A 24,260-nucleotide genomic window follows, 5' to 3' on the forward strand; every position below is an offset into this window, starting at 1 on the left:
GTTAGATCAAGAAAAGATAACCAAGCACAAAGAACCAATTGATATGGGATAGGTTCCAAATAGAACCAAATAATTCTGGGATAGACATGATCCAGGGCAGATATAATGGAGGTAAACAAACAGATAATAACTCTTTATTTCTTATACAACAGTAATCAATGGGAATCAAACAACTCTATCTACTTGCAGCTTCAAAATGGTCTTGCATGCAGTCTGCTAGTAGGAGGCATTACTGCTATAAGGTAAGTGCCTGTCAACGTTTTCCTTCGGTTCAAAAACAAGCAACTGAGCAAACCTGTGGATACAAAGTCCACCAAGGATGACTAAACTTGACAGTTCTCTGTTGATTACTAAACTCAACAGTCCTCTATTGCGAAAAATTTCTGGAGACTACAAGAGGCATTCATGGAAAATAACAATGCGCACACTCTTCCACCAGCTTCCCCTTTATTTACCTAATTTTAACTTCACAATCAATAGTTTCCATCATTTATCAACTGTGAAATTGATAAATTTAGTGTGAAATGCTAACTTCATTTCAGTGGGTTCTTGCTACCAACTGCTGCCAACATAGACAAGTTTTCAAGGAAACTTTGTGCTTTCGCTTACACAGTTCCTCATAAGTCATTTGGGCTTCCAAATCTTTCTCAAGCAAAGACTTGCCTACCAATCAAAAACATGTTATAGAATTAGCACATCTAACTGGATGGTCTTTCAATACCTGAAGGGAACTTACTCCCAGGAGGGGAGTAAACTCTTCAAAAGGGCTGACAATAGCAGGACATGGGGAAATGGTTTTAAGTTGAAAGAGGGAAGATTTAGGTTGGATGTTAGGGGGAAGTTCTTTACTAGGAGAGTGGTTAGGCCCTGGAACAGGCTGCCCAGGGAGGCTGTGGATGCCCCGTCCTTGGAGGTGTTCAAGACCAGGTTGGACGGGGCCCTGGGCAACCTGATCTAGTAAAGGTGTATGTTTGGTGGCCCTGCCAGGCAGGGGGGTTGGAACTTCAAGATCCTTGAGGTCCCTTCAAACCCGGGTCATTCTGTGATTCTGTGATGGTAAATCTCACTGCTTCCTTGTATTCCTTTCTGTCTACACTAAAACCTTTTTGGAGCAGACTGAGGGCATTTTATTCTGAAACATTTAGAAATGGGCAATGATAACCAAACCAAAAGATCTGCTGGCATTTCACAAAGAGGTATGGAACTCCACACAACTTTCATATTCAAACATCACAGTTTCCCAGGTAAAATGTTCTATGCCACGTCATTCTAGCAGGTAAACACTGTCTATGCTCAGGGTATTTTCAAAGACACCACTGTGAGTGTTCATATATTATGGAGCAGCAGCTGGGAATACAAATATTGTGGATATAATTCACATACAGTCTCACTGCAGGACTCCCAGCAGCCAACACACTCACCTAGTTTTTTCTTCTTCTGGCCTCTCTGCTTCATTTTCATCTGCAAGAAACGAGACACGCAGCAGATATGAATAATACCCCCTGACTTACACCTGCTGCCAGAGAACTCTGCAGTTTGCCATCCGCAACACAAAATCTTTTCATGACGTTACACAAGCAGCTGAACAGAACTCTGAACCACGCAGCGCTCCGCACTGACAGCTCCACCACAGCGTCAGGGTTTAGTTTCTGGGTTTTACGAGAGTTTGAACACAAAGTCCTTGAAGTTGCAAACAAAGTTACAGAGCAGAGTTCGGGCCTACTCGGCACGTGACGCTGGGCCACGTTGGGGCACCGGGCCGTGCGAGGAAAGACCGGGCTCCAGGTGCGCGGGGCCAGGAAGCACGCGGCGTGGCCCAGCACGGCCCAGCCTACGGGACACGGGGTCGAAAGGCCTCGGAGCCGGGATCCGCCGGGGGAGGTGGCCCCGGAACCGCCACCACGTCGGCGAGGAGGGGGCCGCGCGACTCGTGGCGGCGGAGGGCCGGCCCAGAGGAGGGGACTGAACGGCGGCGGGGGTGGCGGGGCCGCGGGGACCCTTTAAACGGGCGGCGGGTAGAAGCGGGCCGCGCCCAGCGGCCTGGTGGGGTGAGGCGGAGCACGCCGCGGCCTACCCCTTCCCGTACCCCTCGGGGCGGCGGGGCAGAGCCGGGCTGGCGCCGGGCTGCGGGAAGGGGGCTGGGGACGGGGTTCCGGGGTGCGCGTACCGCCATAGAGCCACTCTTCTTCCTCGTCCCCGGCGGCCCCGCCGAGGTCCGCCGACAGCCGCTCCACCTCGCCGGTAGACATGGCCGCCTCCTGCGGGACGCCGGCGGCCGGGCCGGGCTCCGCGGCCTCTTTCCCGTTCGGCGGCCCCACCTCTCCGGGCCTCCGCGGGTACCTCGGGCGGCAGACGGGCAGCGCGATCACCGCCGGGCCCTGCCCCGCCGACCCGCTCTCCGAGGAACCGCCGCCGCCTGCTCGGCGCTTCCCCTCCCCCGCCGAGTGAGTGACACGCACAGGAAGCGGGCCCGGCCCGGCCCCGCGGCGCCCTGGGCACGGGCACGCGGGGGGCGGCCCGGCGGCACCCGGACGGAACGGGGCGGCACAGCGCGCAGCACGGGGACCGCGGTGCGAGTCGTGCCCGGCCGCTCCCCTCCAGTCCCCGGCTCACCTGGATTCTGCCGGCCCGACGGCCGCCCTCCGTGCTGCGGGCTGCCCCTCGCTTCTCGGTGTCCGTGCGCCTCTGCAGCCCCAGGTGCCCGGCTGTCCCACCGGGACGCAGCGTGCCAGCTTCAGCGACACCATCAGAAGGACTCGGCCGAGCATCCATGCAGCCCAGCATCCCGCTTCTACTGGCGGCTGATGGCAGCTGCCAGGGGGAACGCAACCGCAGGATCAACGCAGCGCTGCCTGTGCTGTGCTGTGCTGTGCTGTGCTGTGCTGTGCTGTGCTGTGCTGTGCTGTGCTGTGCTGTGCTGTGCTGCCTCCACGCTCGGCTCAGGGGCTCTCTCAGCTGGAGGCAGTGTTTTAGGCTCAGCAGCGGGAAGCAGCGAGTCATTTTTATTGATGTTCTCGCTTCTCGGCCGTGAACGCTGCTTAACGACAGCATGTTTCCTTATCAAATTGAAGTACCAACATCTGTGAAAACAAGTTTTGACCACTCGTGTGTACACACGGAGCGTTCAGCACCTTGAGGTGGCTGTGAAGCCTGAAAAAAAGTCCCTTTTCATGGTGAAAAAATAGAAGAGAGGGCTCAACTGTGTCATAAGCATTGCACAGCTCGGGGTGGTGCAGCCTGTTCTTCAAGTTGCACTGAGACAACAGAGAAACGTTTGGAAGTTGTATTATCCCAAGCAGCTTGACTAGTGAAGCTGCACTACAAGCCCAAGTCCTGACAACTGCTCCAGTCCTCTTCCACTACCAGGCATTTCCTTTGCCACTTTTGGCCATGGTTGAACAAAGGGGATCGCTGCCGGGCTGGATGTCCTTCTAACTTCTGCCCTATGTGGTAAAATCTCCCATCAGTCCCAGACTTTGGAAGGAACCTTGCTGATTCTCCTTACTGCTGCACGGGACAACAGCAGCTGGGGCCTAAAACAAGGCTTAACCCAAGGACCCACATAGTTTGAGGACAATTTGAGGAAAGAAGAAAGCCTCTGAGCTGCACAGACATCTTGACTCACTGGTTACATACCAGAAACTCATAACAAGACTTCAGGTTCACAGGAAGACGTTAAAACAGATTTATTTATTTTTTTCTATTACAGGTGTAAATTTAAACATGTGATAAAATAAGCCATTAAACTATTAAACATGTATTTGTTTTGTAGCATAACCGCTATGCTTTATGCTTCATTTTGTCTTCTGGGCAGTAATCTTTCTCTTGACACTGGCACATGTAGAACTTGTTGCAATCTATAGGCTACATTTAAAGTAAAAAAAGCAAAATATTGAGCTTTCATCTGTAGCACTCAGGCATGAAGTGAGTGCTTAGAGATGCATCATCTCCAGGATCATTCAGTCTGGGAGGAGGGTGCTTCTGCCTGTCTAGAAACCCAGGGGCACAGTGGTTATCCATCCACAATCCCTTCTTAGCAATCATTTTTCAAATCAAAATGGTCCAGAAATCTATTAGATTACATATTTTTACCATAATAAAGTTGTATGGCCTAAGTGGGTTTGGAACAGTACATAGGTAAGTCTTATGATTTTACCTGAGCTGTGATGCTCAGTGTTATGAAGTCAGCTGATCTAGCTAGAGACTTAAGACCAGTTAAGACAGTGAGTGAACTAACAGCAGGGAGAGGGAGGTGATCGTCCCCTTCTACTTGGCTCTTGTGAGGCCCCATCTGGATCCAGGCCTGGGGCCCCCAGCATAGGAAGGACATGGAGCTCTTGGAGGAGGGCTGCTAAGATGATCAGAGGGCTGGAGCACCTCTCCTATAAGGAAAGGTTGAGGGAACTGGGATTGTTTAGCTTAGAGAAGGCTCTGGGGAGACCTCATTGTGGCCTTCCAGTACTTGAAGGGAGCACATAAACAGGAGGGGGAAATGGCTGTTTACAAGGGTGGATTGTGATAAGACAAGGGGGAATGGTTTAAAAGTGAGACAGAGGAGGTTTAGGTTAGATATTAGGAGGCAGTTTTTCACACAGAGGGTGGTGACACACTGGAACAGGTTGCCCAAGGAGGTTGTGGATGCCCCATCCCTGGAGGCATTCAAGGCCAGGCTGGATGTGGCTCTGGGCAGCTTGGGCTGCTGGTTGATGACTCTGCACATAGCAGGGGGTTGAAACTCGATGATCACCGTGGTCCTTTTCAACCCTGGCCATTCAGCCACACGCTGAATTGCTTTAATATTCACCAGCAGCAAGACTTGAGGCAGCTCCCAGCCTTGGCAGTAAAGCACATCGGACAAAACGTGTGTTGTCCCTGCTGGTTCTGGCTGGGCTGTAGACTGCGGAGCAGCTCACAACAAACTGCAGACGCCAGAAAGCGGCCACGCTACATCTTGTGCTGTGACAGCACGGCCAGCCCTGCCGCAGTTACTCAGCACAGCCTCACCGCGCAGCTGCCACAGTCCGGGAGCGAGCCCCAGCGCACGGTAACGCTGTAGGAAAGCACACGGAGCAGCGGCAGGGCTACCAGGGGCACCAAGAGAGATCACCGGGCCGCTTCTCCCCATCTCCGCTTCAAACCGCTCCCCGTCCCGCCCTCCGTCGCGCAGCCCATGGCCGTCCTGCACGTCAGCTCACGGCGCCGGCGGCGCGCGGGGCACGTGTCGGTGTTGTGGCTGTGGGTGTCCCCGCCGTCATGGCGGCTCCCGGTGCGGTGCCGGCGTTGCCGCGCGTGTCCCGCCAGGCCTGGGAGCCCGTGTTGGCCCGAGCGCGCCGTGCCGTCGTTTTCCTGGACGCGGCGGCGGCCGAGGCGCTGCACTGGGCTGCCGGCGGTGCGGGCGAGCTGCTGGCGGCGGGGGCTCTGGCCGTCAGGCCGCTGCTCGCTGACCATGTTCCGGCGGGGGCCGAGCGCGCCGTGTTCGTGCTGAGCGGGCCGCTGCGGGGCGGGGCGGCCGCCGCCGTGCGCGCCGTGCTGGGAGCGGGCGGAGTGCGGAGCTGCGCGCTGCTGTGCGGGGAGCCGGAGGGCGGCGGGCACGGAGAGACGGAGGAAACGCTGCGCCGCTGGATGGGCGAGAGCGGCCGGGCCGAGGTGCTGCCGCGGGGGCCGCCGCTCCTCGCCCCGCTGTCGGCCGAGCTCGGCCTCCTGCCCGCCCTGGCCGGCCTCGTCCCGCCCCCCGGCTGCCCTCGGCCCGGCGGCCCCGCGGAACCGGGGCTGGGCGCGCTGCCCGCCGCGCTGCGGGACGCCGTGCGGGGCGTGGTGGCTGAACTCGACGCCCTGTTCGGCGCCATGGGGCTGCGCGAGGAATGCTTCGCCGTGGGTCCCTTCAGCAGGGTGCTGGCCGCAGAGCTGGCCGCTTTCACCCCGGCCAGGAACAGGAGGAGGGCGGCTGCCAACAGGGCCTCCGTCGTGTTCGTGGACAGAACGCTGGACCTCGCCGGTAAGAAGGCACTGCTGTCATCTCATGGGCCCGGCTCACCCCACGGAAAGGCTTTAAGGAGTTGCAGCGGGCCTCGTGATGCCCGTGGCATCGTGGCATTGGCTGCTACAGCAGGTTGTGTAAAACAAGAGCGAAGCAGAAAGCACTGTTGGTGTACACGTGGCTTTAATTCTGGCCCTTCCCCTCTGCTGCAAACAAGCAACATACACCTGTACATACACTTAGCTATACTTCATATACCTCAAAGTGTTTCTGTATTTGTTTGTATATATACAAAATACTTTGCATCAATCAGTGATGCATTGATACAGAAATATTTTGCATCACTCAATGAGGCAGTATAGCATAAAGGCACGTGGCTGGCATCTTTGAGTTGGAAAACGTTTTAGTACAGAACAGTTTGTACAACATTTTCTAAAGAGCAAATGAGCACAAGGATGAAACATACAATGAATTTAATACTTGCACATAATGCAGAGCTAATGCAAAACTTAAGAAGTGTAGAGTGACGTAAGAAGCTGCTGAGGAGCTGCTGGGAAGATAATGTCTGCCTAGTCCTGAAACTAGGCTGAGCCTGGTGAATAAATTAGTCCTTCATACTGGTGAGATGTGATATCAAAAGGGCAGAAAGGTGAAGCATGCAGTTCTAGCAAGGTGTAGGGTCAGTGACTTGGGAGAAACTTGTATCACGCTCTTGCTTGTGAAATAGTCATGTTTCAGAGGAAACAGTGAGCCCATAGAATAGTTGATGTAGAAGCAGCAGCATTCACTTCCAGCATCACACTGCTGATGGACCTGCTGATGCTGCAGTGTGTGGGGACTAGTCCCATTTGCATTGTCTGTAGTCAATAATGCAGGTCATGATATTGGTACCTGGCTTCTAGCAAGCCCATGGCATGTTGGATCTGCAGCACACCTATTCTTGAAATGTCTTTTCTCCCATATTGTTTTTCTGTGACCTTGTGCTGTGGTGGGTTCACAGTTATTGGCTGTATGCTGAAGAGCAGTTATGGCGCTGGGTGTTTGATGCTTTGTAGTGCTTGGGAAGTTTGCTGGGAAGACTGCAGGGCAGTAAACATATGTAGAGTCTTGCAATGAAATTGTTATAAGTGTTTCACTGCTTCCCACCTCAAACCTGAACAAGGTTTGGAACTGGGACTAATATTATGTGCAGCAGTTAAAACAGTGAGTGTTAAGAAGGCTTGGTAGTAGGCACAAGGGCTGCCTTGCTTACTGTTCTGGTTCATTCTGCTGTGTATTTAAACTTTGATTGAAGGAAAAGCCCATGGCTTTGAATGAACCATAGAAGTTAGCTGCATGAATTGTAGACTAGAGAACAGTGCATTTGTAGGAGAACTACTCATGTGTGGTGACTGATTTCAGTTTTCCCATGGTTGTTCCCGTGATGTAAAGGAGCAGCAATTGCACCTTGAATCTGCTCCTTTTGTATGCCGCTCCAACACTGGCTCATGGAATTCAATCTGTCAGCTGCCATGAGCATGTTTTACAGCATGGATACCTGGCTCCTGCCTTTCAGGGGTGGGTTCAGAAGTCCCTCTTCCTATTTCTCTGGATAAAGCCAGAAGGAAAGTATTGCCCTCAACACTGATGTCCAGCCCAGTGAGAGTCAGTGGGCCATGGCTAGATAAAGTTGCAGAGTACAAGTTCTTGTACTTGCTCCTGACTTAAAGGCAGTGAAGTTCCTGGTTTCCTTCTCCATCTTCTTCATCTTTAGTGTGCATTATGTTTTTCTCTTTGGGCTTGACAAGAGTTCGGAGTTGGTGAACAGAAAGTAGAACATGTTTATTCAGGAGAATTGAAGAAAAGGTGACAACTGGAACTGACAGTATGTAATGTAGCCAGATTGATATACACTGTGTAACTTGGTCTGTCTTAGTTGTTTCATATTGTCTTTACCTAAGCTGCCTTCAATCCACATAGGAGAGAGGACCATGTTGTTGATACTTGCTTTAATATTATGTCAGCCTGCCTGTATAGCTTCATATACAACTTGCACTCAATTCCTTCTGTTGTTGTTTTTGGTTTTTCTTCTTTGTTTCTAGTTGTGTCATTTTGGGGGGCTCTTTTTCTTCACAGGAGCAGTTGGTCATCATGGTGACAGTCTTGCAGAGAAGATACTTGCTGTGCTTCCCAAGCTTCCTGGCCACAAGACGGATGTGATGGTTAATATGGTGGAACTTACTGCGCTGCAGACTCCAGACGACGCTTGCAGTATTATAGCACCTGGCTGCTTAGCACAACCAAAGTAAACATGCTTTTTTTTTCCCCCCCTTTCTTTCTTTAGTTTTAAGATGTTGAGTATGTTTGCTATTTAAACAAATGAAAAACAACTTCATAGCAGAAACCCATCTGGTCCTAATTCTGCAGGAATATAACCTGTTTCTATGTGTGCATTATGTGAGTGGGCAAGATAAGACTCTCAAACATGTGAGATTTTTCTGGGCATGTTTAGACTTTGGTTGTTTAAACTGCTATGATTGCTATGGTAGATTAAACTAGAAATTCATCCCTGTGACTTTTATTTTTCTGCTTAAGTAACAGGCCATATGAATGGGTAGGTCTTAAGCGTGGCTGACTCTTCCCATAAGCATCTTTATATACAAATTATATGTGTGTACACACACATATATATATATATAATATACAAGTATATATGTGTGTATACATATACGTATGTGAGCTGCCTGCTGAACTCCTATTAGAACACCTCTTGGTTTAAAGTTTTGTTCCCATTTTCAAACACCGTACCTGTGGAGAAAGGTAATTAAAAACAAACTAAGGTTTACAGACAGTTTCATAGGGGTTTTTTGCTTAAACAAGGGCAGCCTAGAAGGAGCAGCTTTGAACAGCTAGTCTTTACTGTATATCATTTGTAGCTAAGACTTTGTGATGTACATTGGGTATGATGTTTCACTTACTAATTTTATTTGTCCAGATTGAAACTTTGCTGCAGCTTCTGTTACTGTGCATAAACCAGAAAGTACAGCAGGTGTTGGTTTCATTGAGCAAGACAAATATTGCTTAGCAGTGCTCTAAAAGTTCATATAGTGCAAAGGAGATGAAATGCTCTCCTGCTATACTGTTTCCCCTTTGTCATCTTCTGTCTCCCACACACATTGTAACTGGGTCCAGTTTCTAAGTTTCACATTGCGTAACTGTCTTTTTCCTCAGGAAGCAGAGGGGAATCGTTTCCTCGTAGAGGTGGATTCAGTCGTAAGTTTCTGCTGGGGTGATTAATTTCAATAAAATTTGTTCTGGTTTTCTTTTCATTGGCTGCTTTCCAGCTGCTCTCTGAAGGAGAAGTGAGATGTCTTTAAGGTCTGTCTACACAGCAAAATAAAGAGGTCGTTGTCCATGGCAGACATGCTGTGAAAGCTGTTATCTGTGCTAACTTTGATTAGCTACCAGAAATAGAGATGATTTCTGGCAATAACAACAAGGAAAAAAAACACAGATATTTATTGCCTTAGGATTGTTGTACTATGCTATTACTCTGTTATTTCTAACGTTATTTACATTCAGCTAGTGCTTGAATGCCTTCTCCTGCTGAAATTATGACTTCAGTCTTCTCAGTAGTCAAGTTGTTGGATCAATCTGCAAATTTTTATTGTGTTTAAATTAACTAATAGTCTGCATGCTGAGATTTATTTGCCTATTTGCAAGCTAGTGAATGATGCCTCTGTTAACAGTATGGTCAGATTTACTTTGCAAAATCTGCTCTGGATGCAGGTGGTTGAAGAACAAAAGAATTTTCATACAAGTAGCTCAGCTGCTGCTTTGCAAGTGAAGCAAAGTTAAATGTTACCAACTGATACCTGGTACCAAGACAGTAGTGTCATTGCTACACTAGTCTGCATGATGTACAGAGAATGATTCTGTTACAGAATCTGTTGCATTGAAAATACTTAAGAGCAGGCTAGACAAGTAGGGATTTAAATAGCATGTATGTTGCCTTGGAACAGAGTAAAAGGAGTAGATGATCTCTCAGAATCTCTACTGTGATTGTTTGTAACCAAAGCGTTGGATTCATCAGGGTAGTCTCTGAAGCAGAACATGGCTCTGTGCTCTTCAGTTCTATCTTTCAGTTTTTTCAAACCATTTAGTGATTAGGAGTAGTTTCCAATTCAAAACAGGCATTTCCAAGTCAGTGTAAGTTAGTTGCTAAAGAGTACTGGAAACAGCATCTAAATGGATGGCTTTCATTCTGTTTAACAAGGATGTGCTCTATTGATGGGCTTTAAATTTCAGCATTGATCATCTTTGCTAGTGTTAAACTGATGAAGTTCTTCTGGAGCATGAGATTTAAAGTTCCCACCAATAAGTTCCTCTGTTGATTCTATAAGAAATTCCATAGGATGTGCTCAGTTTTTCATTAACACGGTTATTGCCATTGGTAGCAGGCTGGCAAGTGTTTCTTGTATTTGAGAACTTAATGATTTCTACCTGTAGATGGCGTGTGTCAAGGTGTATTGCTCTGCTTATAAATATCCTGTTTACTCTGGTGAGTGAAAGTGAGGGCACTTTTCTAGGAAAAGATAATATAATCTGCACCCAAGTGGAATGCACCCAGATTCCTTTATGTGAGATGTTGTGCTCATACCGGCCTCATGTTATGGCATTTCACAGACTTGCATACTCAGAGTATTTTTCAAATGTGTTCATTATTTTCTTTCAAGTTAATATTTAAGCATGTTGTGGTTGGGAGAGAGAGCTCTGCTCGCTCCCCACAGCTTTCTATATTTAACTTTTCCTATTGGAATGCTGCTCCAGCAGAAACATCTGGGCTCAGTTACAAAGTTAGCAAACAGAATTAATGAATAATTTATGGCTGGTGTGCTGAAATGAAGCAGGATTCTTCTTTTCAAATCTAAGGAAATAACGGGCTTCTTTAAAGACTCAGATGAAAATGTGAATTCCATGTAGTGCTGAAGTTACTGTACTTTGGAGGTGTTCTCTTTGTAAGGAACAGAATCTCTTTTTTAAAGACCTGTTTTAGATTTCTTATTTTTATTAGTAACCTCAAAAATCTTGTGGAGTAATTGTTTGCATTACTGTAATTGCTGCTATGTTACAGCTCCATTGTGAAAGTCCACTGAAAGTTATGCAGTTTGGGAATTCTCAAACTAAATACTTTATTCATTTCTACTTGCAGATGTATGTATATAAAGAACTGAACAGTTTATAGGCTAAAGACAGTCAATCCGGATCAGAACTGCTGGGTTCTGACTAAAAAGTGGTAGCTGGCCTGTCCTTTCAATCATATAACATGCAATGGAGGTAAGGAATAGCAGTGAAATCTCAATGGCAGAGGTAGCTTCTTTAGCACATATGCAGCAGCAGCTACGAACTGTCTGCTTGGATACACATCAAACTTTTCACGCTTATACACTGTGTTGCCATTTTCTAACAGGCCAGGCCACTTGTTCCTCGTTCCAGCTATTTTGCCTTTTTAAGATTCATATTTTTCCATGGGAAGCACTCTACTGTCAGTTAGTACTGCACTGTGGTGAAAGCCTGCATGGTGCCCTTTTCCACTTCTTGCAAGCCTGAAGCCAGGCCCTTGGAGGCTCCGTGGCTCCCTGAAGCAGCAAGCAAAGGTTGAGATCTTTGTGTTCTGGCCACAGGTCTGTGGCATGAGAGAGAGATCAAGAAGTGAGGAGCTGTGTGATGCTGATGTGTACACAACTGAAGGAATAAGTATGCATGCTGGTTTTTGGCTCTTTTATTACCCAGGGACACTTCTGATGTGCTCTCATATTCTGCTGAATAAACTGAGTACTGAATTTGATTATACACATTACAAGGACTTGCTAAGTAGTGATTTCTCATTTGTTTTTCTACTTCTGTTTCTTTTTCTCAACTCTTTGTAGTTTGTAATCTTCTCAGAATTCAGTATGGTATTAAAATCTCAGAAAAAGACTATATATATTTTTTTTCCATTTAAAATCTGCATGTAATGTAATATCCAAAAAAACATTGGGCTCTTAGATCAAACATTATTCAGTAGAAATGTAAGGCTATAGCAGACCATATTTCCATTGGGGCTGCTGCACCTGAGGCAATTCAATGGGCAGTATAGTTGAGGTGCGTAGGCAGCAGGCTTCTACAAAGCAGTAGGAGCCATTAATTCATCTGAGCTTGCACTGGGGGAAAATAACATGTTCAGAATGACGTGATCCTTGTGGATGAGTGTGATTCAGGAGACACTGGTATGCAGGCCAAATGTTTGCAGCGTGGCACATGCAAAAGCTTTCTCTTGCAAGGAGAGGTGCAATTAGAGTTGTGCTGAGTGGGGAAGGAAATTGGATAAAAATTAGAACACGGTAAAACTTCAGTGTCTAACATTAATGGAAGGTGAAAAAGCATGCTTGTGATCCTCCTCAGTTTTGAGGTATCCTGAGGTATTTTGGACCAAACAGTACTTTGGTTAACAAGTACTAAAGCTGTTACAGTGCCAGCAGAGAAGAAAGTCCCTCTCTAGCCTTGTCTTTACTCTTATGCCTGATAGAACAAAGCAAGACTCCATTTGTCCTTTCTTTGTCTGTACCACTCTTAATTGCAGTGCACAGTTGGGGAGAAGTGGCTGTTCTGAGCTGCCTGTTTCCTTGCTCTCCTTTTTCCTGGGCAGTTGGAAAAGCAGTTCTGATGTCCTCTGTAAAACATGCAGTATTCATTGGAATAATCGTATATGATGTGAATTTGACATGAAAGATTATCTATGCTGGTACAGGAATGAAATGAGCAGTAAAAATGAAAACTGAAAAGGTGATAAGCAGGAAAATAGGGTTTATTTTCTTTTTCTTTTATTTTTAATAATTGATTCTATTATCTTCTTGTTTTTACTTGTGGCCAAGCATCTAAAGGACATCTAACAGTGCAGTTTTTCTTAATGCTGAATTAATTACGCACTAAGCTTTTGGACAGATGGTTCTTAGATCTTTGTAGTATTTGGAATTTTGTTTTTTAAGTCTTTTCTTTCATGGAAGCTGCAGATTCTAATTTGGAAAAAAAAAATGTTTTGCATGCAGAAGTTTTAAAAAGCTTATAATAAGATAATTTAGGACTGTGTTATTCTCAAATGAGCTTAGAGGTTATGGCATAAGTTAGAGTAGCTTTCCTTTTTGGAATGTTAACATTAAAGGAGCGGAGTTAACTGCATACAGTAAGAAGATCCAGATGATGTGTGTGTTGCTCTGCATTCATTAAGAAGCTTGCAGAAGAGGAAGAATAAACCAAAACAGTGGATGGCAGAGTTCTGGTAAGCTGCCTCCTGCCCTGCCTGGCAGGCTTGCAGAGCTCTGTGGCACAGTGCCCATGGGGCCAGTGTGGGATGCTGCCCAGTTCTGCTCTGAGGGGCTTTTGGCTTCTCTGCTTCTGGCTGTTTCTCCCTACTTGGAGGCTGTCTGCTCCTGTGGAGCTGTGCTTGGCTTTGGTGGATGGATTTGGAATCCAGCTTACCAAATAAAGCCCCAAATCAGCCAACCAAAAAACCCCACAGCAATCCATGCATGTACAGACTTTTCCTATCTGTGTTTCTGACTAAGATGAACAGAGCTGTTATGGAGAAACAGAGGTCTTAAATGCAGGAGTTACAGCAGAGAATTGCCTTAATAATAAAAATCTTTAAAAGTTTCCTTTTTGGATAGGACAAGAGAATTTACAGCCTAACCATGTGCTTCTGGAACTCCTGCTGCACCACTGAGTCCCATTTCCAGGGAGACAAACTGGCTTTACAGAGTTTTTCTGGTTACACCTTTTGCCTTTTCACAAATCCAGCTGTGAGTTGCTTCTCTAAATGGTGGATTGAGGTTGCCCCGTGACCCACCCCACCACCGTGTTCCTGAACTGGCAACCTTCCTGCTAACATTTTACTTTACTCGTACAGTTTCAGAGCGCGATGTAAAACAAAGACTATTCAGAGTTTCCCTTTTGTTTGAAATTTCTCAAGGCATCTTCTCTTTGGGAGTAAAAGCCCTGCTGCATCAGCTTCTGGGCTTTGTCAGTCAAGACAAGCATTCCACGAGGTGCTTTCTGCTCTGTTTCAAACCAGTTTGAGTCAAATGAACATAATTGACTGTTACCACAGGATAAGATGAACAGGCTGATAAGATTTATTATATCTTGCAATAAATGTGTATATTTGCCTAGATCCTTTCAACACAGGACCTCCTTGAAATGGAAAAAAGAAATAGAAAAAAAAAAGCAGGGATAGCGAGTGTGGGGGGGGAGGGGTGGAGGGTGGAAAATTCTAGGAAGAGGTCAAAATCTGCTTTGTCTGTGCTGTGTAATGTGCAGCATTGCTTGAAGGCCAGACTGCCATTCTGCAAAATCCCAGTTGCTACAGTAGCTGGATGGTTGAAGTAGTCAGTGAAAGAATGATGTGAGGAGATTTTGGATCCAAGCAAGATCCTGACTAAAAGGTGCCACATTTTTTAATTGCCTTCTGTGACAGGCCTCTGGAGCCTTAGAAGTTATCTTCTAGATAAGAGGAAGATCGAGGCTTATTTGCCTTGAGATAAAGAGTGATTTGGGCTGACAAGGTCTTGGCATTAGCTAGGCACTTCTTCCTTACCTGTGCCTCTGAGCTCACAAGAAGGAGTTCCAGGGGTGTCTGGCAATCTCCAAAGTGGGCTCCAGTCTTTCTTGTTTTATAGTATGATCCTCCTGGCAACTGTTTCTTTGACTGACATTGTGAGATTTTTCTAAGACTAGCTCTCATTTGCCTTCGCCATCTGCCTTTTCCACTTAAATGACCTCAACAACGAGGTTTCAAAGTGCAGTGATATGCACTGACCTTTTTGTGTGCCTTGTTCAAATCATACCATCAGAACAGAGAATAACTGAGTGACCCAGAAGGGTGTTTTAGCTTACTATTGGCATACTATAATGCAAACTTGCTGTATCTTACAGAGGGGAAAAATGTGACAAAATAGACGAATGAACAAATAAAAGCTGTTCATTCTGATGGGGACCCAATGCTGGGGTAGGTAACAGTATTTCCTGTTGGCAGCAGGTTTGGTTGCAAGTTTTGAATATGTAGTTGGGATTCTTTCAGAATTCCAAACTTAACATGAAACAGGAATCAAATCTTACGCAGGCTAAAATACGGCTGAAGTGAACTGCTTACTTGGCAGAGCTTGAAGATGCTTTTTCTTTGTAAAGAAGACAGGATTGAGCACAGAGAAATAATTACTTCTTTTTATACAAATAAATACTTATAAAACTATTGATCTTGAGGTTTTTTTTCTAATAACTGATTCGAAAATCCAGTCTCCTGTACTGTTGCATAGTGCAGTTATTTGAGATTCTTCCCTTTAGCCTCCTCAGTTCCTGGATTCTAGCAGAACATTTTAGCTTATTTCTTTGTCCCCATTCTTTTTACTCCTTTTCCTCTTCTTCTGTTTCTTCTCTGAGATCATTCTGTCCCAAAGGTACATTCACTTTATAGGGAACTTATGCAAACTGAAATGCTTAGCACTTACAGGAATAACGCAGTCAAATCAGTTTCTGTCTGAGTTTTCCATCCAGCCTTTATCCTTTGCATTTATTTTGATAGACGCCTGTCTTAATTCCACCTTAAAAAAAAATAATCATTATTTCAGACGACATTTTCCAGGTGTTCTCTCAAGAACTATGACATTTTCTTTTTGGGATATTGCTTTTTCTGCTCTCCTTCTAACTTCCGGAAACGAGCTGCCTTCTCACCTCATTGCAAAGGAGAGGTTTTTTAGTTTAAGATTTACCACTATCTTTGACTAGTAGTTTTTTATTTCACTTGTCACTCTGGCAACTATGAAGTAGAAGGAGTGATTGTAGCTACTTGCTGTTTCACAGGTGTCCCAGATGCTATTGCTTGAGTAAATTAGTTTTCCACTGATCTCAGGTCTTTGGATTGTAATTCATAATCTGGAGATCCCATACACACTTTTCTCTAAGCATCTTGTAAAAGTGTAGCACTTGATGTGGGTTTAGCTGAGTTTTAACTCCTCAGAAGCAATAGGGACGACTGACCAAACCTGGCCAGTTTTAATGGCCTGATTAACAGTGGCCCAATAGTGAGCTTTAGCAGACTCTGGAAGACCATACTAAATGGAACACCATCTAATTTCCGCAGACTGTGAATGTACTTTCTAAAAGGATCTTCAACTAGGAAAGGCCACTATTCACTGTGGGAGAGAAAAATTTTACAATCTTACCTAAATCTCTCCATGAATAAACTCAGTTAACTAAGTAACCAGAAAAAGAAATCCATTTTGAGCCATTTTCAGTAACTGGAAACAGCCACAGAACATACACTGAATATGTATGTATGCTTTATGTGGATGCTTGAGCTCCAGTTACCCCTTAGGAAAAGGAAACAGTCTGACAGAAGAAGCTTAGGGTTTTATTAATGACACGGCAGTACGCCACGGCTTCAAACATTCTTTGCATGGATTGGGAAATAGCATGAATGATATGGTTGGGTTTGATTGAGATGGACAACACAGGGGGAGGAAGGGAATTAGTCAGCACCCAACATACTTAAACAAGCCCTTTTTAGGAGGAGGATGCAGCATGGGTAATAAATGACTACAAAAAGCCACTTAAAATGCAGAGATTTTGGATTAGGACAAAATTCTGCTCTCCTTACTCATTCTGTGGTAGGCAGAAGTGTGTCAGGGAGGAGTGTGAGAAGATATCCAGAACACTGGGTGGATGTATGCAATGTAGACAGAAGTCCTTATCTCTTTCTCTGTGACGGATCAGCCTGAGTGTGGAAATGGTTATAAAAATGAAAGACAAAGTCTGGAGCTTTATTCTTTCTGAATAGCTGTCAGTTTGGTTTTTGAGAACTAGAATTGGCCATATTAGGTTTGCGTGAGATCTGAAGAAACCAGGGCCATAGGTTTTCATTGAAAGTATGACAAATATGCTACTTCTAAGAAAGAGATGGGGGTAAGGGAGACACAGAGGGCCAGGCCCTCAGCTGATTTAAATTTGCTTCACCAACATAGCTAGCAGAGAATCAGACCATGCGTGTTAAAATCCCACATATTTAAGATTTAAAGTCTGTTTCAGATTATTTTTTTACTATTGATTTTGAGTCTCAAAGCGTCTGCTTGAATACCTGTTCTCAGCTCATACAGAACATATCTGTGAATGTTTTAACAAATCTGTCATGTGATTTCACAGTAAACTGTTTATGCGGTAACCGAGTCACTTCAGAAAGGATTGTCTTCTCTGATGAAGACATATTCCTATACATTTAGCCTTCAAAATGGTGTTGAAACTCACAGCCCAGTGAATTCCTATTCAAAAAATTGCTCATGTAAATGTGGGTTTTAGGCCAGCAAATGAGGGAGGGAGGTCAAAGGAGACTACCAAAAAGTGGCCTGGTAAATTAAGAGCATTGAAGAGAGGGAATTCCTAGCATTCCATGGTATCTGGGCATATTTTCTTACATTTCCCTAATAAGAAAAACACACTTCATATATGTTCTTGGTAAGTGTTTTCACTTGTATCATCCATCTCTGCTGCAAAAAAGTGACCCAAAATATATTGGCTTTACATGCCTCGAGGACATCCATTGAATACCTAACCAGTGCATCTGTAAAAGTAGACTTGGCGCTCTCATGCAGTCCCTGGATGTAGATTCAATTGTCAGCACCTCGTTACAAACCGCTCTTTCATTGGAATCATTTTTATTAAAATAACCTTATGCAATAGCTTTAGAACATGGAACAGAATGCTCTAAAGTAACCTATTTTGTTACATGTACTATTCCCAAGTAATACATATGTTGTAAGGATCAGACTTTATTTTTAGCATAATTCATTTGCTTGTCCAAAAACTAAATTAAAATCCATGACAAGTAACTCTTTAATATACACATTTTTAAAGAGTTGCTTGGCAAGAGTTTTGAAATACCTTGTATTGTACAAAATCCTACTCAGAAGCTTTCAATTAACTTGATTCATGCACTAACCTAGTTTGGCATTCTGCATAAGCTGTCCTGCAGCTTGTAGGAATGAAACATTTTACAGAACCAGTTCTCTGGAATAAAAGGCAGCCAGCTGAAGCTCAGACAGGAACGATGCTTATGAACATTAGGAAGTTTTAAGAAGTTTCCTGCATGTTTTTCCCTCGCCCCTGCAGACACTGGTGGGCAAGTTAGAGGAAAAAGAATGAATTTGGGAGTAATACTGGAATGATTAAAGTCTGCTTTATTCCAGTGACCAAGAGGACTAAAATGTATCTGGGAAGCCTCCAACAGCTCTCCAACAGTGATGTTGTGGAAGTGTACCCACAACCATCCTTCATTAGGTAGCAATTATTCTCCCTTAAGGTTCTTCAGGGTTATTTTAACTCCAGGTAGACAGTGGTGGCACTATTTTGTCTATTGCTATTGGCCTTTAAAAATCGTTATATGATTCCTTTAGCTCCCGTCGCTTTTTCTATAGATCTTGTTCCTTCATTGGCCACTCCGGACTTCCCTGTTGCTGCAGCAGAGCAGCAGTCACACTGGGTAGCTCTTTCTTCACCGTGGAAGGTCTGCTACCCATGGTTCTGCGTGGTGCGACTGGAAACAAGTTCTTGCTGCTTTGCTTTGGTAGCTTCATGGCTTAAATTTCAAGGCTCAGTGAGATGCTATCGCAGTCTTCTCTGTCTTCAGCATCTGTGACTGATTCTTTGGCTGTTTCATAATACAATGCATGAAATGGCAGCTTCCTTCCTTCTTGGTTTAAATACATTAGAGTAACTCTAGCTTCACTTTACCTTGTGAAGTGTTCTATCTGACAAACTGGAAAACAGAGTTGGTTAGATCATAATAAGTAATTCCCCTTCCAACGGAAAGAATTTCACTTTTCAGCAGTTGTCAGTGATTATTCTTCTCTTTATCTTGAAGGAAGCAAACAGGCTTCAGTGTTCATCTTAATGTTTAGTTGCTTTGTGTTAGGCACTGCTCTTTTTTCTCTGGTGTGTTTGCTTGCTTGTTTGGATCAGCTTGTCTGTAACTGTTGCTCTGGGGTTTAAAGATCAGGTGCTGCTTCTGCTTGTGAGTGATGGTGTACAAGCAGTGTAACCCATTTCTTAATGATGATATTACCAGCTATCACAGTCAGTCCAGCTTACCCTCCTGCATGAGACTGAGAAATCTTCAAAGCCTTCCAAAGAACATGTCACTGAGTGGAGAAGAAAAAGGATCATTCCCAAACCTAGTCCCATGTTGAGTCAAAGCAGAAGAGCTTAGTCCAGAATAGTTGGCAAGAAATGAAAATACTGCCAACTATCTGGAGCGGGAAACCTTGTTTTGCAAATCCAAGTGGAATGCACAGCTATGTACTGAGTGCCCCAGTAATTAAGAGCTATTTAGTACTACTCTTTGAACAACAGGAAATCTTTATGATGGTCAAGTACTTTATGTTCTGTCATTACCACCCTTCTGTTGAAGTGGCTGGTCAGAAGCTGCTGTGGAAGGGAGAGAAGCCTACTGGCTGATTAATGCATTAAAATGATAACAGTGTGTTTTGTGTTGCTAAATAACACAATTAAAACAAAGAACAGATGGGGTTAGAGGAAGGATAGAGTTAAAATGTTTTGAACTGTACTGACCACATCTTAGAGCTAGGACTCTTTGCTTAGTTGATGGTTAATCTGCTTTTGACTTTGCACAGAGCATGTTCAAAATCATGTCTGTGCTCAAGATGGAGCTTATTGCAGTTTAATACTACTAGGATTAGTAAGGCCTGAACATCAGTCAGCCTCTGTCAAAACCAGTCCTACTGTTTGGAGAAGCATCATGCTTGTTGAAGAAATCTGCCAGCTTCCTTTGCTTAGAGTGGCAGTAGAAACAGTTAAAATGATCAAACCTAATGTTTGGTAACTACACATGGAGTAGATAAAGAAGAAAAATCCTTAGATTATTACAACCTCAGTTTTATCGGTACACCTGACTTTCAATCAAGTTTTTGAGATAATCCAAGTTTTGAAAAACATCCATTTAAATTCACATTTTAAGAAAACCTGAAGCTTTTAGTTTCAAGATAATAATTATGCAAACTTAGGGACTTCGGATGTTCTTGAAACAGAAATAACTGTCATAACAAGACTTCAAGCAAAGATGGCGTTCTATTTCTTGTTGGTGCAATAGCCACGTACAACTTTGCTTCAGGACTGCTCATGCAACTGATTCTTCCCTCTGTCTCATGCTTCAGCCTGGTGAACAGCAGCAAATCTGTGTGGGTTTACGTCTGGACCTGCCTTTATTTCCTAGGATCCTGCCTCAGCATAGTGACTTTCAGCAATGGCAGTGTGTCAAAAGCATGCTACAGTTTGCACAGTAGTTTCATTCTGGTGTTAAACAGCTAGCTTTGTGTAAGGCATCTTTAGCAATCAGTTTGTTAGAATGTGAATAGAGCTGACTTCCAAAATGGGTTTAGGAGAGGCTGGTTTTGTTCCAGCCATTTCACATCAGTGCTGCTCCTTCTTCCAGTAGCTCAGTAGGAACAGCTTTGCTTGTTTGCAGGAACTCTACCCCAGAAAACATTTAAGAGATGTTCTTGTAGCAATATCAGCAAACATATGAAACAGCAAAGCTAAGACCTAAGTCCGTTTGCTTGCATGGCTCCTAGTATGTGTACAATACGGTGTTATATTTAAATGAAAGACTGCCAAAGAGAAAGGAAGCTTTGTTGTTCTGGTCAGTACGGGGTTTATTAATTCAATTCAGGTTTCTCTTAATTACATAATATGCAGACAACAGAGCATTATGGAATTATGCATCAGTTCTCATCTTCAGAATGTTGGCATGGGAGGACTGTAGAAGGATTAGTGTTTGAGAAGTAAGTTAGTCCAGGAGTTGCAGAGTTGTTGCATGATGCTTGGTCCACAAGGAGACCCGTCATCATCTTAAGACCTGTTGTATTTATAAGGCTTTCCTTGGTTCTTAGTTCTCCTTGTCATAAGTTTATGTGTATTACACATCACTGCTGTGTGTTAGGTTTATGTGACTTAGGTTTATGTTGCTTGCAGCAGGGTATTTGTACAATATTACAATTTTAGGGTATATTTTTATCCCACCTATAGAATATTTGAGTAATGACTAGGTTTTTTTCTACTCACTTTGTTGATTATACATAGCATTTTCTAGAAAGTTAGTAAATTTTAAAATGACTTTATACAGTGAATTACTACCCATTCTGTAAATCCTCTAATGAAGAATTCTGGCTCAGTAGTTACATGGAGCTAAGAAAGAAGAAAAGAAAGTGTAGTTTAGGGAAACAACCGTGATGTTTTGCAGCATATAGTCCAGTTGAATGCTTCATATTATATTGCTTCCTTATGTTTCACCTTTGGTTGACCTCTAAGTTTACAGGTTCAAGTGGATATTAATGATCCTGAGAATAGCTAAAATAAACAGAACACAAAGGTAATGAGAAGCCATAGCTTCCCAAACTGTTTGTTGGATTGTGTCATCTTATTTTTAACACAGGAAAGTGCTGCATTGTCTGTCTCTGATTAGGTGAAACATTGTAGAAATGCCATCTGTCTAAAAGTTTATTAAAATACAGCCATATCAGTTCAAATACATACAGTAAATTGTATTGCAAAAGGAGTTGTAAATGTTTTCTAGGAAATTTTTCAAGAATCTGTTGTGATTTATACTGCTACTCTTTGATACTAGAAGATGCAAAGAGCAGCACTGTTTTACTTTTCTATACCATAATTCCATGGGCAGCTGCATTGTCTCATGTATGTGGTTATTAGCAGGAAAACTTGTTCTACGTCATGGCTGCTCAAATATGTTGAACTTTTTGGCTTTCTGAGGCAAAAAAACCTTCTTGTATGTGTATTGAGATCAACATGAAACAGGACTGTGGTTAAGATGCTTGTCCCTACAAGTTTACGTGATGCTTGGGTCGAGGAAATATTTGATAAAACTCAAGACTGTCTTTATTGCTGGGTTTGGCACGATATGAACTTGCTTCAGATAGTGGTTGACCACAGCTGTCAGACTTGTGTACATTCTATTTTGTAAGTATATCCATCTGTAAAGTAGGTATGTGAATGAGCCAGAGACATTAGGCTTCTGTCTCTCCTCCCTCCGCTTTTTTTTCTTTAAAAAGGCAAAACTTAGAATACCGCATTACCATTCACTTTGAGGGGATTATTTCCCCCCTGTTTTTAAGCAATTCCCAATTGGAACGGAATCCTTGCCAATGTTTTAAATAACAAATTCTCAAATTGTATTGTAATACAGCTCACCTGTGGAACCAGAACACGTCGGATTTTAAGAGTCTGATTTAGTGTCCATTATCTAAGAAGCAAGGAGGGGAGGCATTCAGCCTTGAACAAAAAGTTTCTGCAGCAATTTGGGACTGCTGAGCTCAATGTGTTTCTAAGAACCTTCTGAACTGTTTGTTTTTTAAGTTCTCCCATGCTCTGCTGATAACACAGAGCATATTTGTCTCTGCTTTGGGGTGCGGTTGTCAAGGTTTTATTAGAACACAATGGCTTACAGGAAACATAGCGGTTTTGCAACTTAAATTATAATGTTGTTTTAAAAGCTGTTTGGGGATTATTCTTTCACAGTCTTTGTCAGCTTCAAGCAAGCTTGTGATTTATTTATTTATTTTTAATCTTAAATAAATAATAAGTAAATAACTTTGGCTACTGCATCTGCAGAATGTCCCATGCCTTCCTTCATAAGCTTCATTGTGAAATGAATCAGCATTATGCTCTCACGATGTCCAATGGTAATTACTAATTTATTCTCTCCCTCCCCTTCTTTTGTTTTTTGATCATTTGCTTGTTTGTTTTAAAACTGGGTCAGTCATTCCCTTCACATCTTAAATACTTCTGTTTAGACATGGAGGTCATTCCTCATTTTCTTTGCCACAACTGCTGTACTGTGGAAGAGCTGAGAGAAGAAGTGCTAAAATCTGCATGAGTTTTGTGTCATTGCCCACGATTGCCTGATCCAGCAGCAAGTCAGTTTATCCCAACTCTTAGTTATTCCTGCAAGTGGAATCTATGGCATTTCTCTTGCACAGTAAAAATAAGCTAGGCACATTTAATTAAAATAAAATAATAGGTCAAATGAGTAGAAATTTAATTAAAGCCACAATTTTTTATATGTAAAATGTATTTTTCCACACATTTCCTGTTAACATCTTCCTAACGAGTTGCTTTAAGAAGCTCTTCTAGTTGGTTACTGTATTAATTCCCACTGTATGTAATCCGCATATGATATAATTTAGATAATCGTTTTGATCTAATTTTTCTGACTGGTCTTGCCTTCAAATAGATTGGTCTCCAACAGTTTGGAATATACTAGTGCATAGAGATAGCAGTACAAAAATTAAAATCTATCATTAAGTAAATGATATCCTGCCTTTTAGAAATACTAAAGAGAAATGTTTCTCTTGTTATGAAAGTAAAAAATGTAGTTTTGCCTGCTGAGTATATCTGAGATTTGCTTTTAATTATTTGAAATCTGTGGCTAGAATTAGTTTGAACAAACAAGTTACTGGCTTGTTTGGGGCAGCACTGAAATGCTGCATAGCCCCTCTCAGTTCAGTCAGCAAATAATGAGCTGATGCAGGTGGTCTTGGTTGTCTGTCTCATGGATACTAAAGCTAGAAAAGAGGCATAAGTAAATGCTGATGGAATGAGCTGCGTGGATTTGCTCGTTTGCTCAAGTCTTCATTTTTACACCTACAGATAAAAGATTTTTAGGTAAAATTTCCTCTGTAAAGGCTTGGTGTCACCTCTTCAGTTAAGACCTGCTCTAGTAAGATAATGCTAAAGACAAGGTTGGCTTAAAGCGCCTATGGTAATTTATCTGTGTGTGTGTGATTCTATTTTAAAACAATTATCAGTCAAGGCTCATTACTTTTATTCCTGTGCTTCTCTGACAGACTCTTGTCTGTTTGTTGTTGTTGTTGTTTGTTTTGTTGGTGTGATTATTACTTTAAAATTGCTGTTGGCGAGGTAGAAAAAAATGCCAATTTCGAATGAAACCTTATTCATTGTTGAGGCAGAAAAGTTGGTGCTTTAGCACCATTCCCTGGCCTTTACTGAATCAATTGTTTTATCAATCAAATTATGCTCATATAACTTAACTAATTAACTTAATCTTGATGTGACACAGCCTTCCTTGAGTATATGCAGAAAAGAGAGTGAGGAATGAAGGGTCTGTATAAACACCACATGCAAAGGCTGAAGTTATCAGCCTACCATTAGCCCTTTATCTAAGAGGCTC

At 43.5% G+C, this 24,260-nt stretch overlaps 2 protein-coding genes across 16 annotated transcripts in view; one reads left to right on the plus strand and one right to left on the minus strand.

Annotated features, from left to right (window-relative positions):
• The window catches only part of FIP1L1 (factor interacting with PAPOLA and CPSF1), a 35,884-nt gene extending 32,985 nt beyond the window's left edge, over positions 1 to 2,899 (minus strand). For 9 of the 13 annotated variants that reach the window (XR_014945448.1, XR_014945449.1, XR_014945447.1 and 6 more), the window contains exons 1-2: positions 2,168 to 2,486; positions 1,422 to 1,461 (exon numbers count right to left, since the gene is read on the minus strand). Coding sequence is in view for 9 of the 13 variants with exons in the window: in XM_015862275.3 (XP_015717761.1) it covers positions 1,422 to 1,461; positions 2,168 to 2,249 (122 nt within the window). In the remaining 4 variants the exon portion in view is untranslated. Of the gene's footprint in view, positions 1 to 1,421; positions 1,462 to 2,167; positions 2,487 to 2,613 lie in introns of those variants that run through there. The other 4 variants (XM_015862274.3, XM_085545435.1, XM_085545433.1 and 1 more) reach the window with 3 other exon arrangements.
• A 778-nt stretch (positions 2,900 to 3,677) lies between these two features.
• Positions 3,678 to 24,260, plus strand: part of SCFD2 (sec1 family domain containing 2) — a 161,936-nt gene continuing 141,353 nt past the window's right edge. For all 3 annotated transcript variants that reach the window (XM_015862315.3, XM_015862316.3, XM_085545428.1), the window contains exons 1-2: positions 3,678 to 5,995; positions 8,093 to 8,261. In XM_015862315.3, coding sequence (XP_015717801.1) covers positions 5,254 to 5,995; positions 8,093 to 8,261 — 911 coding nt within the window. In that variant the 5' untranslated portion in view covers positions 3,678 to 5,253. The remainder of the gene's footprint in view (positions 5,996 to 8,092; positions 8,262 to 24,260) is intronic.

Source organism: Coturnix japonica, chromosome 4 (assembly GCF_054131305.1).
Source record: "Coturnix japonica strain WE chromosome 4, WE-NBRP24, whole genome shotgun sequence".
Classification (NCBI taxonomy): domain Eukaryota; kingdom Metazoa; phylum Chordata; class Aves; order Galliformes; family Phasianidae; genus Coturnix; species Coturnix japonica.